This window comes from Nilaparvata lugens, chromosome 3, assembly GCF_014356525.2.
Source record: "Nilaparvata lugens isolate BPH chromosome 3, ASM1435652v1, whole genome shotgun sequence".
NCBI lineage: Eukaryota > Metazoa > Arthropoda > Insecta > Hemiptera > Delphacidae > Nilaparvata > Nilaparvata lugens.
In genome coordinates this window covers 60,058,755-60,077,887 of record NC_052506.1, presented here as the reverse complement: position 1 = coordinate 60,077,887, position 19,133 = coordinate 60,058,755, and the positions used below count along the sequence as shown (strand labels likewise).

The 19,133-nt window shown below is 34.7% G+C and overlaps 1 protein-coding gene across 2 annotated transcripts in view; it reads right to left on the bottom strand.

Moving 5' to 3' along the window:
- Positions 1–19,133, bottom strand: part of LOC111053726 (tetraspanin-9) — a 64,740-nt gene that overhangs the window by 21,452 nt on the left and 24,155 nt on the right. For both annotated transcript variants that reach the window (XM_022340646.2, XM_022340647.2), the window contains exons 2-4: positions 7,761–7,828; positions 6,004–6,195; positions 4,820–4,999 (exon numbers count right to left, since the gene is read on the bottom strand). In XM_022340646.2, coding sequence (XP_022196338.1) covers positions 4,820–4,999; positions 6,004–6,195; positions 7,761–7,823 — 435 coding nt within the window. In that variant the 5' untranslated portion in view covers positions 7,824–7,828. The remainder of the gene's footprint in view (positions 1–4,819; positions 5,000–6,003; positions 6,196–7,760; positions 7,829–19,133) is intronic.

Below are 19,133 nucleotides of genomic sequence, written 5' to 3'. Positions count from 1 at the left end.
TTACAAACGGGATATTTGAAATTTGAGTGGGTTATGAATAAGGAAAGGTGTAGTTTATGAATTGATAGAGAAGAGGAGATTTAAAATTAGAAATCAAAAAAGAATTAGACAAAATTGGAGAAAGGAAATGTAGAATTGAACTTGAATGAAATTTCTTTTTCATTTTTATTGGACATTTAATATATATTTGATAGCTGTAAAATTTATTATGATATGATGAAATTTATTTCAATTTAATTAAACAGTTGGTGTAGAGTTGATAGCTATCAATGGTACTATTGCTGTCTGTTGAAACCAGGACTGGAAGCAGCTCCAAGCACCCAAATAAAAGCCAATTCTTCCCTCTTGACATCTATGGAGGGGGCTTTGGGAGGGAGGGTGGCAAGGACTTTGACTTTGAAGCATTGGTCAAGGTTCTTGTTGTGCTCAGAGCCATGTGTAGGGATGGGTAGGGAAGTATTATTTTTAAAGGAAGCCCTGTGATTGCTGCTACATTCATGGAATGGAATGGAATGGAATGTTCAAATCTGCACCACTTCACTTCCTGTTTGACAAAGGGGGCCCAGCTCCCGAAAATTTTCGTTCAAATGTAAGTTTTTAAGCGTTTTTAATCTAGCCGTGTCGTGTGTATCCTGTTTCAATTTATATGTATATATATCCTTGCTTCCACTTTACATAGTACTCAATATCCCTTCTCTCATTTCCCTCAACGTTAAACACCATGCTACAATTTCATCCTAACTTTGCTTGCAATTACTGGTTCCAACAAATTCATTTTCATTCCAAAAAACTCTCCAAATACATTAGTCACGTTGAATTCCTCTCCACCTGCGAACTTCTTCAAATACCTCCAAATGGTTTATCAATACAACTCCCACTATCTGGTCTTTCTCCCCAATTCCACCCACCTTTGTTCCAATTCCAACATCAGATTTCACTGCAGTTTCTTGATATTGTTCATGAACAGTACACTCTATCTGTCAACTCCAATCTCGGTCAACTTATTTCTTTTGTGAAACTGATTAATCTTCACAATGATCCTCCCCTATCCAATATCCTAAAAAAATCAGATTGTGCTCTAGAGAAAAACAGAAACTCTCACCTTGAAAAACTTCCTGTACAAATCCCACTTCAAAAATAGTCTGCCTCTTCAAATGCATCATTCCAACATTACCAACCCCCCCCCTCATCAGTGACAAACCCAGCCTTGCCTCACTCTTGAACCTACCACCACCCTGCCATATTTTGCCCTCCTTACCCAAACGTTTGCCCCAACAATCTACATCTCCTTCAATCCATCAAGAAAACGTTGAAAATCCCTCTGTCCTCAACCTATCCTCAAGAAACCTTTCACCTACAGATCAATCATTCCTCAACAAGGGTCTCTCTTTTGCCCCAACTCCCAAACTTAATGCCATAAACCTTCTCTCTGATACTGTTCACTTCACTAGATATCTCAGATGGCGAGTATACTTCAGTGGCAACAACACTTCTGACCCTTCTTGCCCTCCCCCCTCGACTACTTCTGACCAAACCATCAAAAAGTTTGCCCCAAAATCCAATCGTGAACCCAAGTCTCTCCCAGCCAACTACCCTGTTGAAATCTTCTGCAATTTACTCCTGAACAAAGTCAGCTCTAAAAAATTCATTGAAACCCTCACTCCAACCCCCAACCTCACACCTCAAGAGTTCAAATCCATCAAAGACCTTTGCTCTGACCCCAGTATTTTCATCACCAAAGCTGACTAAGGCTCAACTGTAGTCTTACAGAACAACACAGATTACATCGATGAAGCCAACCGGCAAATCACCAACCCTGAACAGTATCAACTCCTGCCTTCTGACCCTACTCCACAAATCCAAAAGAAAGTCTTAAAATGTCTGATGCAATACGGTCCATCTGAAGGCCTCTCGGACTCAGACATCAACATCCTTTTGCCAGACTCTCCCAACACACCACACTTCTATCTTCTTCCAAAAATTCATAAAGAAGGCAATCCTGGGCGTCCCATTGTTTCAAGCATAAATGGCCCAACTGAATGAATCTCTGCTCTTGTTGATTTCCACCTCCAACCCAGTGTTGCCTCCTTACCCTCTCATATCAGAGACTCCTTCCAGTTCATAGATATCCTAAGAAACACAATCCTTCCAACTGACCAACAACTCCTCCTTGTTACCATTGATGTAGCCCCCCTTTACACTTCCATCCCCCATTCTGATGGCTTAAAACCCCTTGAGCATTTCCTTTCCTCACAACCCACACCCTCCACCCCTTCAACCTCCTTCCTAGTAAACCTTGCCAAACTGGTGCTCACAAGCAATGCCTTCAGGTTTGAAGATGAATATTATCTTCAAGCCCAGGGTACAGCGATGGGCACCAGGATGGCACCATCCTATGCAAACATATTCATGGGCCTCCTTGAACAAGATTTCCTTCCCAAACAAACCCTATCCCCCCTGATATGGCTCCATTTCATTGACGACATATTCCTCATATGGCCTCATGGACATGATACCCTCTCCCACTTCCTCAATCAACTCAACTCCAACTCCTCTCTCTCTCCTTCACCTGGAATATTTCTGAATCCTCCATCAACTTCCTAGATGTCAATGTAATCCTTTCCAATTCCAATACCTTATCCACCAATACTTTCACCACATCCACCAACACTCAACAGTCCCTACACTTTGAAAGTTGCCATCCCTACCACATCAAAAGATCCCTCCTACGTTCCCTCTCAATCCGAGGCCAAAAAATTTGCAGTGATCCCCACCATCTTGACCAGTACCTCAAAAAACTCCACCAATCCCTCCTGAAATGTAACTATCCTGAAAGGTTGCTACAGAAACAAATCTCCTCCAAAACTGGCACTAATCCAACGACAAAAAATTCCCAAATCCCACAAACTCCAAAGTTCTGTACCACCTACTTCCCTGGAATTGAAAACCTCAAACCTGTCCTTAAAGATCTGTTCCATGTATGTCGTCTCCTCCAGCAACCACCTACCCTCATTTATAAGCAACCTCCCAACCTCAAGAAAATTCTCAGTAAAAACAAATCACTCACCTCTGATGAAATCCCAACTCCACCTGGTACCCTACCTTGCAAACGCCCCTACTGTAAAACCTGTCCTATCACTGATTCTTCCATATCCTTTACCAGTCTTATCACCAACTACACCCACCAAATCCATCAATCCAGTAATTGCATCTCCAAACATTGCATCTACCTCCTTTCCTGCAACTTCTGTCCTGCCTTCTACATAGGTGAAGCCACCACTGCCCTAAACCTCCGGATCAACAATCACAGGGCTTCCTTTAGAAATAATACTTCCCTACTCATGGCTCTGAGCACAACAAGAACTTTGACCAATGCTTCAAAGTCAAAGTACTTGCCACCCTCCCTCCCAAAGCCCCCTCCATAGATGTCAAGACAGAAGAATTGGCTTTTATTTGGGTGCTTGGAGCTGCTTCCAGTCCTGGTCTCAACAGACAGCAATAGTACCATAGCTATCAACTCTACACCAACTTTTTAATTAAATTGAAATAAATTTCATCATATCATAATAAATTTTACAGCTATCAAATATATATTAAATGTTCAATAAAAATGAAAAATAAATTTCATTCAAGTTCAATTCTACAACTCCTTTCTCCAATTTTAGTGTAATTCTTTTTCGATTTCTAATTTTAAATCTCCTCTTTTCTATCAATTCGTAAGCTACACCTTTCCTTATTCATAACCCACTCATATCTTAAATATCCCGTTTGTAACCGCCCCCTAAATACTCCATAATGTCCCCTGAATCTGTACCCTTTCTCTCCATCCGTCTGCACCGCGTAATCTGTGGTCTCTGCTGCTACAATTGACTCTCCGTGCGTACTCTGTGGTCACACGACCATTGGATTTCAAACTGCAGTCTGCTCGGTTGAGGAAGGGAACTCAGTTTCCGAAAATTTCCCCATTTCTAATGTAAGTTTTCAAGTGTTTTCAATCTATTTATGTCTTATGTCCCCTGTTTTAATTCATATATAATTATATAGTGGCAGCTGTTTCCGTTTCACAAGACTAAATTTTTTTATTAGTTTGTGTACATAAAATAAGTTGAGGCTTGGCCCTCCATCCGATGAAATTACAGCATTGCCAGAATGTATAAAATTGAAACTTTCTCAATTTTCCATTTAACTACAGAATTGTAAGTAGAAATTTCATCCCTGATATTCCAGTAGTGCTAAGAACGTTTCAGGGTTGAAGGATTAAAACGAAACTCTATTTCTCCCATGAAATTGGAAACATCGCGAAAATAGGGATTTCATTTTTGAATATCACTTCTTTCAGAAATATGGAGTGTCATGATAAGTAAGAATTTCTTATAAAAATAACGGGGATGATACTCTGCATACAATTCTATGGTTAAATTAGTAATTGGAGAAATTTCACACGATTTGGCAACACTGGTAGGCCTAATTTCTTCGGATGGAGGGCCAAGTCTCAACTTATTTTCGACAAACTATAATCTTGGTTTTACAGTTAATGTTTACTTAAAAGTTTTACTTAACTGTTTTAAAAGTAAAACAGTTTAATGTTTTACTTTTGTACCATTCAAATATTCGTTCTAGAATCAAATGTCGAACAATTAAATATATTTAATATGAAGGAGTAGCCTATATAAAAAGGAGATGTTAAATAAAGTTGTCATTCCTATAAATTGTTGATAAATGAAAGCAAACAATAAACTTATTCATAAACAGAGGCGATTGAGATGAATTTAATGTTAGCTCTGAGAGTTGGAATTTTTACCTGAGTGGGAATTTTTACCTGATTGTGAATTTTGTTCCATATTTTCTCTAAACCATTGCCAACGGGGTTTCTGTAATGGTATTCGATGCCAGCCAATAATTCATCTTTCAATACTGAACTCAAATTCCCTCGAAACACAAACGCCAATGTTGCAAACAAAAACTCCAACAGGAACATGAAGATCACCATACAAAAGTACTAAAACAGAGAATAATTTTATTAATTATATTATATTATCATGTTTGCATAGGTCTGCCGTATTGTTTAGTTACGATTTTTTCCAATACGGTAAGCTTTAAGCTAATTGAATATTAGTTTGCACCATGGAATGAGGTGCAATGGAGCTTCTCTTTTAGGATATAGTATAATTGCTGTTTTACTTTTGACTTATTAATGAGAACTAGACTTCTATAATAAATGTTTTTTATATGATTTAATCCTCAATCGATTAGTAAAGTCTGTTTCTTCATTTTCAATTTAAATTCCTCATTCTACATTTACAAATCTTACAACTAAAGCATAGTTGTACATTCACAGCTCATTCTACATTTCCTTCAATCATATACCGGTATCGTATAGCTAATAGTAATTCCTCTTATATGCAACAGTAAACTCTCAATATGAATACTGGAAAATCTTGGCACCTGGATAAGAATCTAGGTTTAATACTTTTAGATTTGAAATTATCATGGTCATACTGTCTAATAAATAATAGATCAATTCAATTGATATTATTCATAATAAATAATAATACTGTCTAATTAATATTGATCAATTCAATTGATATTATTTTACAATAACAGTTTCTTATTACAATTAATAATTATCAAGGCTTGGAATCTACCTTCAATTTGAGTTGGATGATATTATAATAGTAGGCCTACTTTAACTTGATACTGACAATAATATTCTTTGAAAAAGGAGTGCTAAACCAAAAGTCAACCATATCTTCATATAATTTAAAGTTATCATGACATGTTAAGAATCACATACAACTTGAATAATATTATAACTTATAGAGGAATTAGTTGTAGCTGCAGTAATATTAGCTATGGACTGAGCATTGGTTGAAATGGGAAACGTTGCTGATAATATTTATAAGAAATGTGGACAGTGTTAAGGTGAATACCATATCTCAGTATTACAATTGAGGATATTTATCTGATAATCATCTATTTAAAAGCCAACTGTTGATCACTCACAGTTACAAGCATGCATCGACTCTGAAACCAGCTTCCGCAGCAGCCGAAAAATGTGATGAGGAAGAGTGAGATGCCCGCTATGATGCACAGAATATCAGCACTCAACGGTGCATATTGGGGGAGGAGGGTCGTGTAGCCAGTGTGTGAGACGTGCAACCAAACTCCTACCCCCACCACCCCACAACCCGATAACTGAAAATAAATCACAACTGATTACAAACCGCAAGCTCTGCTAATCTACTGGCAGAGAAATCCTATTAAAAGCATCAACCTCTCCTTGTAGCATGAAAACATCAAAGTTTTAGATACTTCTCAATAGGTGAACACTTTTTGATAATCATTCATTCAGATGCTCCCTTGAGTAAACAATTCCACTCAATAAGGTTTACATATTTTTTGTTATATTATTTAATAATATAATCACAATTCATATATAGCTATGACTGTGGGAGCGAGCAATAAGCTTGGCCTAAAACTAATCTCGAATTTTATAAACAGTAGAAATTACAAATAATGCTCTTCATTGCCTCCAGTCCCTTATTGGTTTCCATACAAGACCAAGGTCCCTGTTATGTTGCCTACGATTGACATCTACTTTGTCTTGGAACAATTTTCATTGTATCACATTTGATGCTAATAGTCGAGTGATATCATTCTTATCCGTTAATTTCTCTTCAATAATATAGAGACATATGTACTCTGAGAAAGTACACTGCAGCAAGGGTGCATACAAGGGTAAAGTGTAGCTGGTACTCGACCGCACTGACAGCTGGTGCGGTCTGCACCACAGTTTATAAATGAAAGGCTGATTTAGGCCTACTTGGACAAATCGCAATCGCACAGCATAAATAGAACCTTACTAAGTTACTATGAAGGATCTCCGCATTTTGAGTCAAAACATAGTGTAGCTTCAAGCTTGAGAGTGTTGAAAAACGTTGCTAGGAATTCTGGGACCAATACTTTTTGGGACTAAAGGGTTCCGACATAAGATAGGATTCCCAAGGAGAATCAGGTGTATTCAACAGGTGATTGGTCATTGTTGTTCAACACAAAGGCGTTGAACACATAGAATTAGTGAGTCATTTGCACGTCTAATCAACTATATATATAAATATTTATTCAATGTAGGCTACCTCATATATCTATTTATTCAGATTTTAAAGAAGAATTACTTTTTCCTGCTAATTGATCAGGGAAATATTAATTTCTAGTTTTCATTGGATCAAGGAACTTAGATCTAATAACATGCTAGAAAAAGGCCTTCTGAAGATGTCTTTAATAAAAAAAGATTGTTTATCCGCTCAGTACACAGAACTATTTCTAAAAATGAATCCATGAATGTTTATCATTCAGTGACAGAAGCGTGTGAACCTGTCGAAAGGGCTGACCATTGTTTGCTAATCACCTCGCAGGTAGAAACCCCAGACTTGGTCCAAAATTCCTTTTTTCCCAGTTGGTCCCAAATTCCTGATCCCAAAGTTCCGGTCACCATGAAAAACATAGAGAAGTATGTTTAAAAGAATATTGCCAACACTCTCAAGCTTTTTGAAGCTACCTTTGCCGCTCCATTATAATAGTTCTGGTCCTTTGCGATTGGCACCTTTCAGATCCATTTGCTATTATTTGTGTATCAAATTCACTCTTTTTAGTCGAGTTAAAGAATGCTATTGGAAGTTATGTGTAGTACAAAAAAAGAAAAATATTTTTATTCCATAATTCATGATGTTTTTATAGATTATGAATGAGTAAGTACTTACCCAAAGTAAAACATTCAAGTAGCAGAAAATGTATCGAACGCAAGTGTATCCACTTTGACCCATTTTGCCTGGAGAAAAAGAAGTAGTGTAATCTTTAGAATTGAAACATGTCATCCCAATCATATAACACATAAACAATAATAATTGAATATCGGACCAGTTATCTCAATTCATGTGAAATCACTCGTTATATTACCTACTATAGAACGTGAATAGATTTGACAGTTCTAACTAAGAGAATTTAGTGCCAAACTATACACGAAGTTATTTAACTGTACACGAAACGTTTTTTTTTTGGCGATTTCAGACGAATCGGCAAGGCAGGAAGCTCTCCGATTGGCTTATTAGACTATCAGCCGATTGGGTTGGCGTTCGGGAATCAGCTGAATCAGCCAATCAGAGAGCTTTCTACCTTGCCGACTCGTCTGAAATCGCCTGAAAAAACATTATGTATGGTTTGGCCCTAACTTTACAGGTGCTGAGCGAAGCATGGACTTTAAGTAGTTTACTTCAGAACGAGACTATCAGTGATCAGGTCATCAAATATCTTGTCATCAAACATGTTAATGAAAATAATACTTCCATAAATTAATAATATCAAATCATTTCAACTATAACGCGTTTCTGATGGACACATTATCCGTCGGTCCCGGCTGCCTATAGCAACAACCATCAAGTAATATGTCAGAGCCCCTGAAATTGATCGGTTCGATCTGAGAACTATGACACCACACCATAGCTAACCAGGTCCCTCGGCATAATAATAGAAAATTCAACCAACCAACAAGGATGAAAGTATGATAAAGTTTTAAATAATATATGTTTAATGTCTGTTCAACATCACAATAAATTGATAGTCTAAACAAAATTCCATCGATAGACAGGGCGCAAATGTCATTATGTTTTCAATTTTGGGTAACACGACATAAATAGTCATCATCATTGGAAAATTCAAGATGGTGGTCACAATTGACAGAGTTTTTTTTATATGAATTGCTATCAAGTTATAGTAACATACGGTATATCGTATTGATTCTACCACCACAGTCTTTAGAATTACCCAAGCTTAATAGACGATTCTCTCGAATATTATTATAGTTTGGGTAATTCTAAACACTCTGTTGGTAGAATCAATCCGATATCTCCCACTATAACAGTATAGCAATGGATATAAAAAATTCTGTCAATTATGGTCGCTATCTTGAATTTTCCAATGATGATGACTATTTTTGTTGTTTCAATCTTATATTATAGAATATACACGCTGGGAAGTCTAGCCTCTGAAGCCAACATCTACTGCCATATCACCATATCGTGACGTCAGCATCGGATAGAAAACTTTTCTGCAGAGTTTCTTAACATTGTTTTCTATCCGATGCTGACGTCACGATATGGTGATATGGCAGAAGATGTTGGCTTCATCTACTTTCAGTATGAATATACAATGAGCTGTGTCTATTCTATAACTGGTCTAAGGTTTCAATCATAAACATTCTTATTCAGCTTGCTCTAACGAAAAGATTTGGGCCATTTGCCAGTTTTAATCATGATGTAGTCATGGAAGAATCGATTGTATAGTTCCAGCTTGTTTCCTCATGACTGTGGAAGAAAGCACCAGAAATCATGCAAGGTTTTCTTTGGAGGGTGCTAGAGAACACATTTATTGACGTACAACGCGTGAAGTCATATCATTTTAAAGCTGAGAAAACGATCCAAAATCTATATAATAGATGTGACATTCCCCTGTCTCTCTTGTACAAAAAAGTTATAATGAAAAGAATTTCGAAAAATTGGTAAAAAGCAATTCTTGTAGGGGTTTGGGAGGTAATCTATAAATCAGAGTGCGGCATCATGATTTCCTTTTTTGAAATGTGCACTGTTTACCTATTCAGTTGATGACATAGTGGAGTGCTAGAAAGTTGAATCTATAAACAAAAAAGTAAAATTTTGGTGGCCATCTTGTTTCCGAGGTGTTTGCCTGTGATTTCGACTTATCATCATTGTGTTCCTCATGCCTCATCATACTACATGTATGTAGTTCTAACGAAGAGATTGAAACAACTGAGTGTTTTTTTTAGTACCTACATTTTGCGCCCCGACTACAAGGTTCATTGATAGTTGACTACAAGGTGCTCATAGTTTGTTTGATAGTTGAATAATTCTCTCATATGCTCATTTTCGGTTCATAAATTCGGACATATTCTGCTCGTTTTCCGCTTATATTCTGGCCATATTTATTCATCTCACAATAGATAAATCGGCTGATATCGATTTAATAAATAATAATCTTTATTGATAATCTCTAATGACAAGTTTTTTCCATATCTACTACTACTGCTACTATCCATATCACTACTGCTACTTTGCCACTTATGAAACTTATAGATAGAAACTATCAGCTTTGCACCCAAAAAATATCCGAAGTATATAAAACAAGATAGTTTTTTCAAAAAGAAAGATTGAACTGATTACCATAAATTGCATTTTTTCTCGTTTTCTGTCTAACCACCTTAGTTTTCATAAAATAAATAGTATATAAACGTGGAGATTCTCCATTTATCGACGGTTCCATTCTGGAGGATATCAGAGTACTATCAAGCGTCTTAACTAGTCACGGCTGATTAATCTCAAAACAATACAGTCGACCTATCTCTACGTCTACACTCTACTTTGGTTTGTTTTCACGGTTCAATGAACTCGCCTCACACAGCTGACTAGAGGGCAGCTCATCACATTATTTATGTCAGCATCTGCAAGCAATCCTCTTCTTATCAAAAATACTGATCTGATCTCACGACAATCAAAATATTATCATACTCACGACTACAGTACTATCAAAAGGCCTTTAATTTCAAACTTCCCACTTATGTTATGACTAAAGGTTGAAATGTCAATCATCGAATTTCTTCTCTTCATAACAGATAGGAAGCTATCTTTACTCTTTGTCTCTAAATTGCAGCCTATGATACATTTCATTTGTCATTCAATATGTAGGCCTACTCATATTCTTGTCTACATCAATATCATATTTATGTAACTATCTTCTATCTTCTATTTAATAAAAGCGAAATGGCACTGATTCATTCATTCACTCACTCATTCACTCATTCATAATCAACAAAACTAAAAATCTACTGAACCAAATACGTTCAAATTTGGCATATATGTTCAGTTAGCCACATGATCAGTCGCACTAAGAACGGGTTTGAAAAAAATCCAAAGATACGGCCAAAATCTGCGTTTTCCAGCGTTTTTTTGCATTTCTCAGCTTTTTCAAGAACTAATTGAGAGAAAATGTTCAAATTTTCTACAGATTTCAGCCAAGATCTAGTAATTTTATCTTGAGAGAACTTGAAAATGACGCCAAACATATACAGAGTGATTCAAACATAGTGTCGAACATTCTAGGGTGTATATTGTTCCTGGATGATAGGAGACTACAAAATGTTGTATTTGAAGTGTCCAAAACTCAGCGGTTATCCTTATAGCTGCCATTTTGTTTTTTTTTTCACTTAGGAATTTTTATTTCAAGAACGAAATGTTGTATTGATCTGAAATTTGGCATGAATGCTATGACGACTCAACTTAAAAAAAATAAAATAAAAAAATTTCAATGTGAATTTTCAAAATTGTTGATTGCAAATTCCACGAAAACCGTTCACTTGACAAAAAATTTACAAGAGACAAAAAAGTTAGAAAATTTTATCAAGATTTCAAGGATACCTTATATTTATTAAGACTGGTCTAAGAATAACAAAAAAATTGGTTCTTTTCGTACTGCATGCATGACCACTTTTCACCATTATTCAAACATCAATGTTAAATTTTCAATTCCAATTGTATTTAAGACTAGCAAGAACCCGTGCTTCGCAAGGATCTATTTTAAAACTTGACAAAATGAAAACTTGACGTAATGAAATTTTGAAGAATTGAGAATAGGCCTATAACCATCCTTGGTTAATTAAGAATCTATAATAAGCAAAATTTCAAGTTAATTAGTCCAGTAGTTCAGACGTGATGATGCGTCAAACATAATTTTCCTGAACATTTTCCTTTTTGTCTCAAACACAATAGTATTGTAATATTACATTTTTCTTCTCACATTGGAATCGAATCTTCAATTCGAGATCTATGGAACTTTATAGTAAATGTCAGAGTTATCAATAGACGGACAAATTTTTTGACGGAGAATTTATTATCGTGAATGTTTGTTGCATTGTTCCATGGTGTCACCGAGGCAGGGTTAACAAATTACTGGATAAATTGTTTATTTAAATCGAGATATATGTATAAAAATTTAAAATAACATTTTAAAATAAAGTTTTATTGAGAACAGATGTAGAATGTGAATTCTAAACTTATAAGTTATAATATTTTGGTGACGTGTCTGTAATGTTGGAGGCGTTGGCTTCGTGACTTGCAACTTATGTTTTTTCCTGTTCGAGCCCTCTCTTCTCTAGAAAAATGGCTGGCTACAAGTGTTGTCGTGGAGTTTTGCTCTAAATCATTTTCGTTTATTAATGTTTTAAATTGAGTTTTATATAAATTTTTGTGCTGTTTTGTTCAGATTTAGCTGTTTGTATAGTCAAGCCAATAGCCACTGTGTTTCAACTGTAAACTAGATAAGTATTTTAGTTCGTAATAACTCTGAAATAATTAGGCTTAATATATATTGTTTCTTTGTGTATTTGTGAAATTTCATCTGAAGATTATAAGTTAATTTGCTCTGAAAACTGGATTTCTCATTCATAGGCAATAGATCCATTCACAGTGTATCAAGAATCTATTTTATTGGAGCCGACAACTATCTTTAGGTTGATAGGTGTTAAATGCTATTCCAACCGTTCAAGGAAAAATTGGTAGCACGGCAAATGGTACGCCCTGGTGTGGGACTCAAACTACAAAATATATCCCTGGTTATAAAAAAAATTATTGGTAGGATAGATATCTTGATAGGTTGTGAATGGTTTGTTGCTGAGTGGGAAGTCGGTTCAAGAGAGATCAAGTTTTAATGAATCAGTGCATATTACAAAATGGCAAACATTAAAAATGATCTGAATCTTATAGCATTCTTAACACAAAGGTTTGATAAGCTAGATGCTAGATTTGATGAGCAAAATGCTAAGTTTAATGCTAGATTTGATGAGCAAAATGCTAGATTTGATGAGCAAAATGCTAGGTTTGATGAGTTAAATGCTAGATTTGATGAGCAAAATGCTAAGTTTAATGCTAGGTTTGATGATATGAAGCAAGAATTTGCTGAAACATTGAGTGATAATCATGAAAATGGAAACAAATTGAAGCAGTATGATAGTAGTGTTAAGTTACAAGATCAACTCATTCAAGTTTCTGAAAGTGTAGGCCTAGTTACTGTTGTTGAAAGAGTCAACCCTAATGAGATAGTAGAATTGAGTAAAGAAGTAGGTAGGGAGTTGTCTTCATTGAAAGTCAACTATCAAGAAAGTACTATTGTTTTCTTTTTCTCTTGTTTGTATTTTTTAGGGAACTTATTTACCCATATTTCATCTTGATCGTCTTTGTATTATAATCTTGAAATGTTTGTACTTATTATACAGTCTTTAAATTTTAAATTATTTAAAAAAAATTGGTTCAATTTAAAACGTTTTGTTATATTATTAATTGAAAAAAGTGTTTTGTAATTGATTTTTTTTTTAATTTTAAAACTGTTTGTTCTATAAATTTTGATATGATTGATTATCGTTTGAAATGGATGCTGGAGTGAATGTAGAATTTTTAGTGGGGTTTGTTGATTAGAATTTTGCTGGTATGTGATTGTTTTTTGAGATGGAAACCCATTATTGCCTAAAGAAGGAATAACAGAGGTTATGACTTAGAGAGGCAGTAATGAGATAATATTTTTGTGTTGATTACTTATGTTGATTGCCATAGATGCAGATTACTTATGAATATTGTTTGCCTTTGAAGCAAAATATTATTGATGTTTTGAATGATTTCTTGTTTAATGATTGATAGTAAAGTTTTGTCATGAAATGTAGTTTGTGTTTAGAACATTGAAGAGTTGAAATAAACTATAGTATCCAACAAACGATGATTAACAATATTAAATAATTTGCTTTTTATACAATTTTTGAACAAAAATTAAAACTAAATAATTTCGAAACCCTGAATGATAAATCATAAATGTGAAATGAACTTGCTATAAATGAAATGTTATATTAAATGATAATGAAATGCAGATATATTATGAAATGATTGTGAATAGAAGACCAATTGTCTGAAATTATTGAAATATGTATTGAAATTAATTTTTTGTTGTGATAATCTGATGTTTTTTTTTTACAATTTTGATAATGATACAGGGTGTTATGAAATTATATTTCTATTTTGAAGAATGGATTAAAATTTTGATATTTGAACAGTGAATAGATGAAAATGAATTTTTTTTTAAATTTATCATTGATATGTCCATATTTCACAATTTATGTATTGCTGACTGTATAATAAGATGTTAACAAATTTCAATTTCATAGATACTTAAAATAATTTTCATGTGTATTAGATTGTATTGATAGCCTAATCAAGTTTTTCTTCTTAGTTTATAAGCATTTTAAGATAACAGGTACAGCACAGACATTAACATTGAAATAGTTATCATGTGAATCTCGAAATCAGCAACAAGTGAACGCCATGAAGAGTGTTAAGAACATTTGGGTGATTTTCAAACTAGTGTGACATAACTACACCAATATCTACGCCTAAATCTACGCTGCGGCCTACACCAATAACTACACCAATATCAACACCAATAACTACGCCAAAATCTACGCCGATGCCTGCGCCAAAGCCAATATCTGCGTCAATGCTGATGCCAAAATCTGTGCCAATGCTGATGCCTACACTAATACCTACAACAATATCAACACTAATAACTACGCCAAAATGCCAAAATCTGCGCCAATGCTGCACCAATGCCAATAGCTACGCTAATGCCTGTGCCTGTGCTGATGCCAACGCCAATATCTACGCCGATGCCTGCGCCGAAGCCAATATCTGCGTCAATGCTGATGCCAAAATCTGTGCCAATGCTGATGCCAACACCAAAATCAACGCCGATGCCTGTGCTGATGTCAATGCCTGTGCCAATGCCAATAGCTACGCCAATGCCAAAATCTGTGCCAATGCTGCACCAATGCCAATAGCTATGCCAATGCCTGCGCCAATGCTGATGCCAACACCAAAATCAACGCCGATGCATGTGCTGATGTCAATGCCTGCGCCAATGCCAATAGCTACGCCAATGCCAAAATCTGTGCCAATGCTAATGCCAATGCCTGCGCCAATGCCAATGCCTGCGCCAATGCCAATATCAACGCCGATGCCAAAGCCGACACCAAAGCATATGCCAATAGCAATGCCAATGCTTATTGCTGACTCTGTATCTCAAACTTCAACACTACTGCATTACCTGGAGGTAATTGCCATCCATGTTCACATTCACAACTTTGAATTCAGAAGAACAGTCACAGTATCATGAAAGAATTGATTCAAAAAATCCTCTCCTAAATTATTCCTGTATGCAGAACTCTAAACCTTGAAAGCTGAAAATATCAAAAAACCAAACCTTACCTAAATTAATCCTCACCTAAATTAATCCTGTATGCAGCGTCTATCTCTTTTCCAAAAAATGAATTACATTGTCATTTCAAGCCTGAAATGTACATTGTATAATTACAAATATGATACAAAATTTATGTGACTCTGTATTGAATTTGGAATGCAGCCGTCTACTACAAACATGAAGCAATGCTAACTGAGATGTCACCTGTATCGAGTTTGATATGCATCAGTCGACTACAAGTATCAGCCCAACACTACGTGCATCCAGATCAGCCCAACACTTAACGTCATCACATTGGAGTCACACTTAACTGAAAATCATACTGAGTGCCTTAACGGACTGTTTTCCAAAATGTGCATCAATAAAATCAACCGCGTCAATAGTGAAAGAAATGAACATTTTTTGATTTATTGAAATTTTATGTGAAAATTAAATGTAACAATTCATCAATTCATTTAAAAAATAAATAATAATAATAAATTTTTCATTCAACATACATAATTTTTTTATGCAATAAAAATTGAATTTTTCTATCTATTAAATTTATGTGCAATTTCAAAAAAAAAACTATTCTTTACATATTAAACTTTCTGTTGAGATATTTTTCTTTAAATTATAAAGCTAAATCAAAAGTAATATTGATATTCTATATTTTGAGATATTGTTTGGAAACATATAACAAACGCTATTGATGAATTTTTATAATAATTTTCAATATTTTTGGATGACATGTAATGTTTTTCTAGAAAAAATTGTTACTGTTCTCGAATTTAAATTTCAACAATTTTCATTAGGGTCAATGTAAATTTTTTCTTTAAATTTTCAAACAGTAAAATTTTTTTATGTCAAGAGGGGGGTATTTGTAATATTACATTTTTCTTCTCACATTGGAATCGAATCTTCAATTCGAGATCTATGGAACTTTATAGTAAATGTCAGAGTTATCAATAGACGGACAAATTTTTTGACGGAGAATTTATTATCGTGAATGTTTGTTGCATTGTTCCATGGTGTCACCGAGGCAGGGTTAACAAATTACTGGATAAATTGTTTATTTAAATCGAGATATATGTATAAAAATTTAAAATAACATTTTAAAATAAAGTTTTATTGAGAACAGATGTAGAATGTGAATTCTAAACTTATAAGTTATAATATTTTGGTGACGTGTCTGTAATGTTGGAGGCGTTGGCTTCGTGACTTGCAACTTATGTTTTTTCCTGTTCGAGCCCTCTCTTCTCTAGAAAAATGGCTGGCTACAAGTGTTGTCGTGGAGTTTTGCTCTAAATCATTTTCGTTTATTAATGTTTTAAATTGAGTTTTATATAAATTTTTGTGCTGTTTTGTTCAGATTTAGCTGTTTGTATAGTCAAGCCAATAGCCACTGTGTTTCAACTGTAAACTAGATAAGTATTTTAGTTCGTAATAACTCTGAAATAATTAGGCTTAATATATATTGTTTCTTTGTGTATTTGTGAAATTTCATCTGAAGATTATAAGTTAATTTGCTCTGAAAACTGGATTTCTCATTCATAGGCAATAGATCCATTCACAGTGTATCAAGAATCTATTTTATTGGAGCCGACAACTATCTTTAGGTTGATAGGTGTTAAATGCTATTCCAACCGTTTAAGGAAAAATTGGTAGCACGGCAGTATGTATTACATGAACTTTTTGAAAGTGATTTGAAAAAATGTTAAAACAACTGTGTGATCTGTGCCACTGAATGAAATAATAGTGGACTGTAAGAAATGCTTTTGTAAATAAAAAATGTTAAGATGTATGAATTGTATATTTATTGTACTACTGCACAAATCCAACATGCTAAAAAATGAATGATAATTTATAATAAAACTGGTAGCTGGGAAAGACGCCAAATAAAAGTAAGGTTTAAGTAAAACAGTTCAATAGATTTATTGTATACTTTGAGAAACGTGACATATTGTCTAGATTTAGGAAATGCCACACAGGGCAGTTGACTGACGAGATACGAATAATTGACTCAATAGTCAGGAGTACAAAACAATAAAAATGACATAATAAAAAATTGAGACAATCAGTTGAAATATGATAAATTGACTCAATGATCATGAGTACAAAACAATAAAAAAATACATAGTAAAAAATTGAGACAGTAAAAATTGAGATTGTCAATTGATAAATGCTGACTTGATAACAGGAAAATTTAATTTAGGTACAAGACCAAATTCCTAGTGAAATTGATTGATACATTACAAACCATGATGCAAGTACTGAAATACTGAAAATGTATAACTGAAAAACTTATATATTATATATAGCAAACATACATTTATGAATAAAGTGCCTACAGTAATAGATTCTGGGACTTGAATGTTATAATTTTAGCATTGAGATCGTTCGTCATTCAAATTAAAAAACAATTTGTGACTAATGAATAAGTACAAAACTACTATATGTAATGCTCCGTAATGAGTTAATGAATAAATTCAAAGAGAAAATAAACTTTCAAATGGCAATAAGTAAAATAGAAAAGTCAGGTCAATGAGTAATCGCAAAAAAATACAAAAGGTAAATGTAGTTTGACAATAAAGAACAATTAAATATAAATAGTAAATGTTGAGTAATAAACAAACGCTTTCAGGACATATTAAAACCTTTGTAGTTCTGGATAGGTTTTATTAGATACACTAAATAATCATGAGTTGAACGTCAATTGAAAAGCATATATTCAATGTAATTAATAATTTTAAAGACAATATAAAATAGGTAGTACAGTGAAATGAAACAGACACTGTATTCAAGAACGTAAATGACAATGGCTTAGACTAACTTTTAATGCTTGATATAATAAGTCAAATATGAATAATAAGTCAACAAAAAATTAATTGGAAGTTGATCGATATTTAAATAAGTCAATATAAAAATGTAAAATACAAATACTTGCAATACTTCCAAAAATATTGGTAAAAAGTTGTGTCTACAAATGGGAATCGCGACTTTAGAATAAATAATTCCAAGTAAACCCTGAAAAGGTCAAATAATAATTAAAGAAACAAGGCAATTGAACAAATAATGAAAAATGCTGATAATGATTCAAAATTGATACAGAATACTTATCAAATGCATGAAGAGCATGAGATCCAATCTTGAATTGGATGGGCAGTACATCGAGACCCTCTCGATGACACCGAACGATGGTGGAGACCTGGATGGACCCACGAAGTGGAGCGGACCAGAGCGAGCTACCGGAGCTGGACTGGACGGCGAACCATGAAGAGCGGCGACTAGGATGACCCGCAGGCAGGACAAGAATCAATCCGAGTGACAGACTCCGGACTGGAATGGTGACGAATCAGGATAGCCAACAGCGATGGCTCAGTGGTGACGACACAGGAACGGCGGCGACACAGCGATGAGTGGGTAATGTCAGGTTAACTATTGTCAGTGCAATACGGGCAAGACTGACACAATGACGGTGTGACACAGTTGAGATATGCAACACATAAACTTGAAAGTAACGTAGCTGAAGATTCACTGAATTTGAATTGAATGAACCGCCCAAAGGTTAGGCACGGTGAATGAAATGCAAAGCTAATTGAGTTGGCTACGGCCAAAAATCACAACACTGATGCTAAGTGAATGTCTGAATAGAAAACCATCCAAATGCTTGGCATGGTGAATGAAATGTAACAAATGTTCGTAGATCACTAAAAGAACTGATTGAAACTGATACACCATCTACGGGGTAGACATGAAAATTGCTAATACTTCGATCTAGCAATGAATGATTA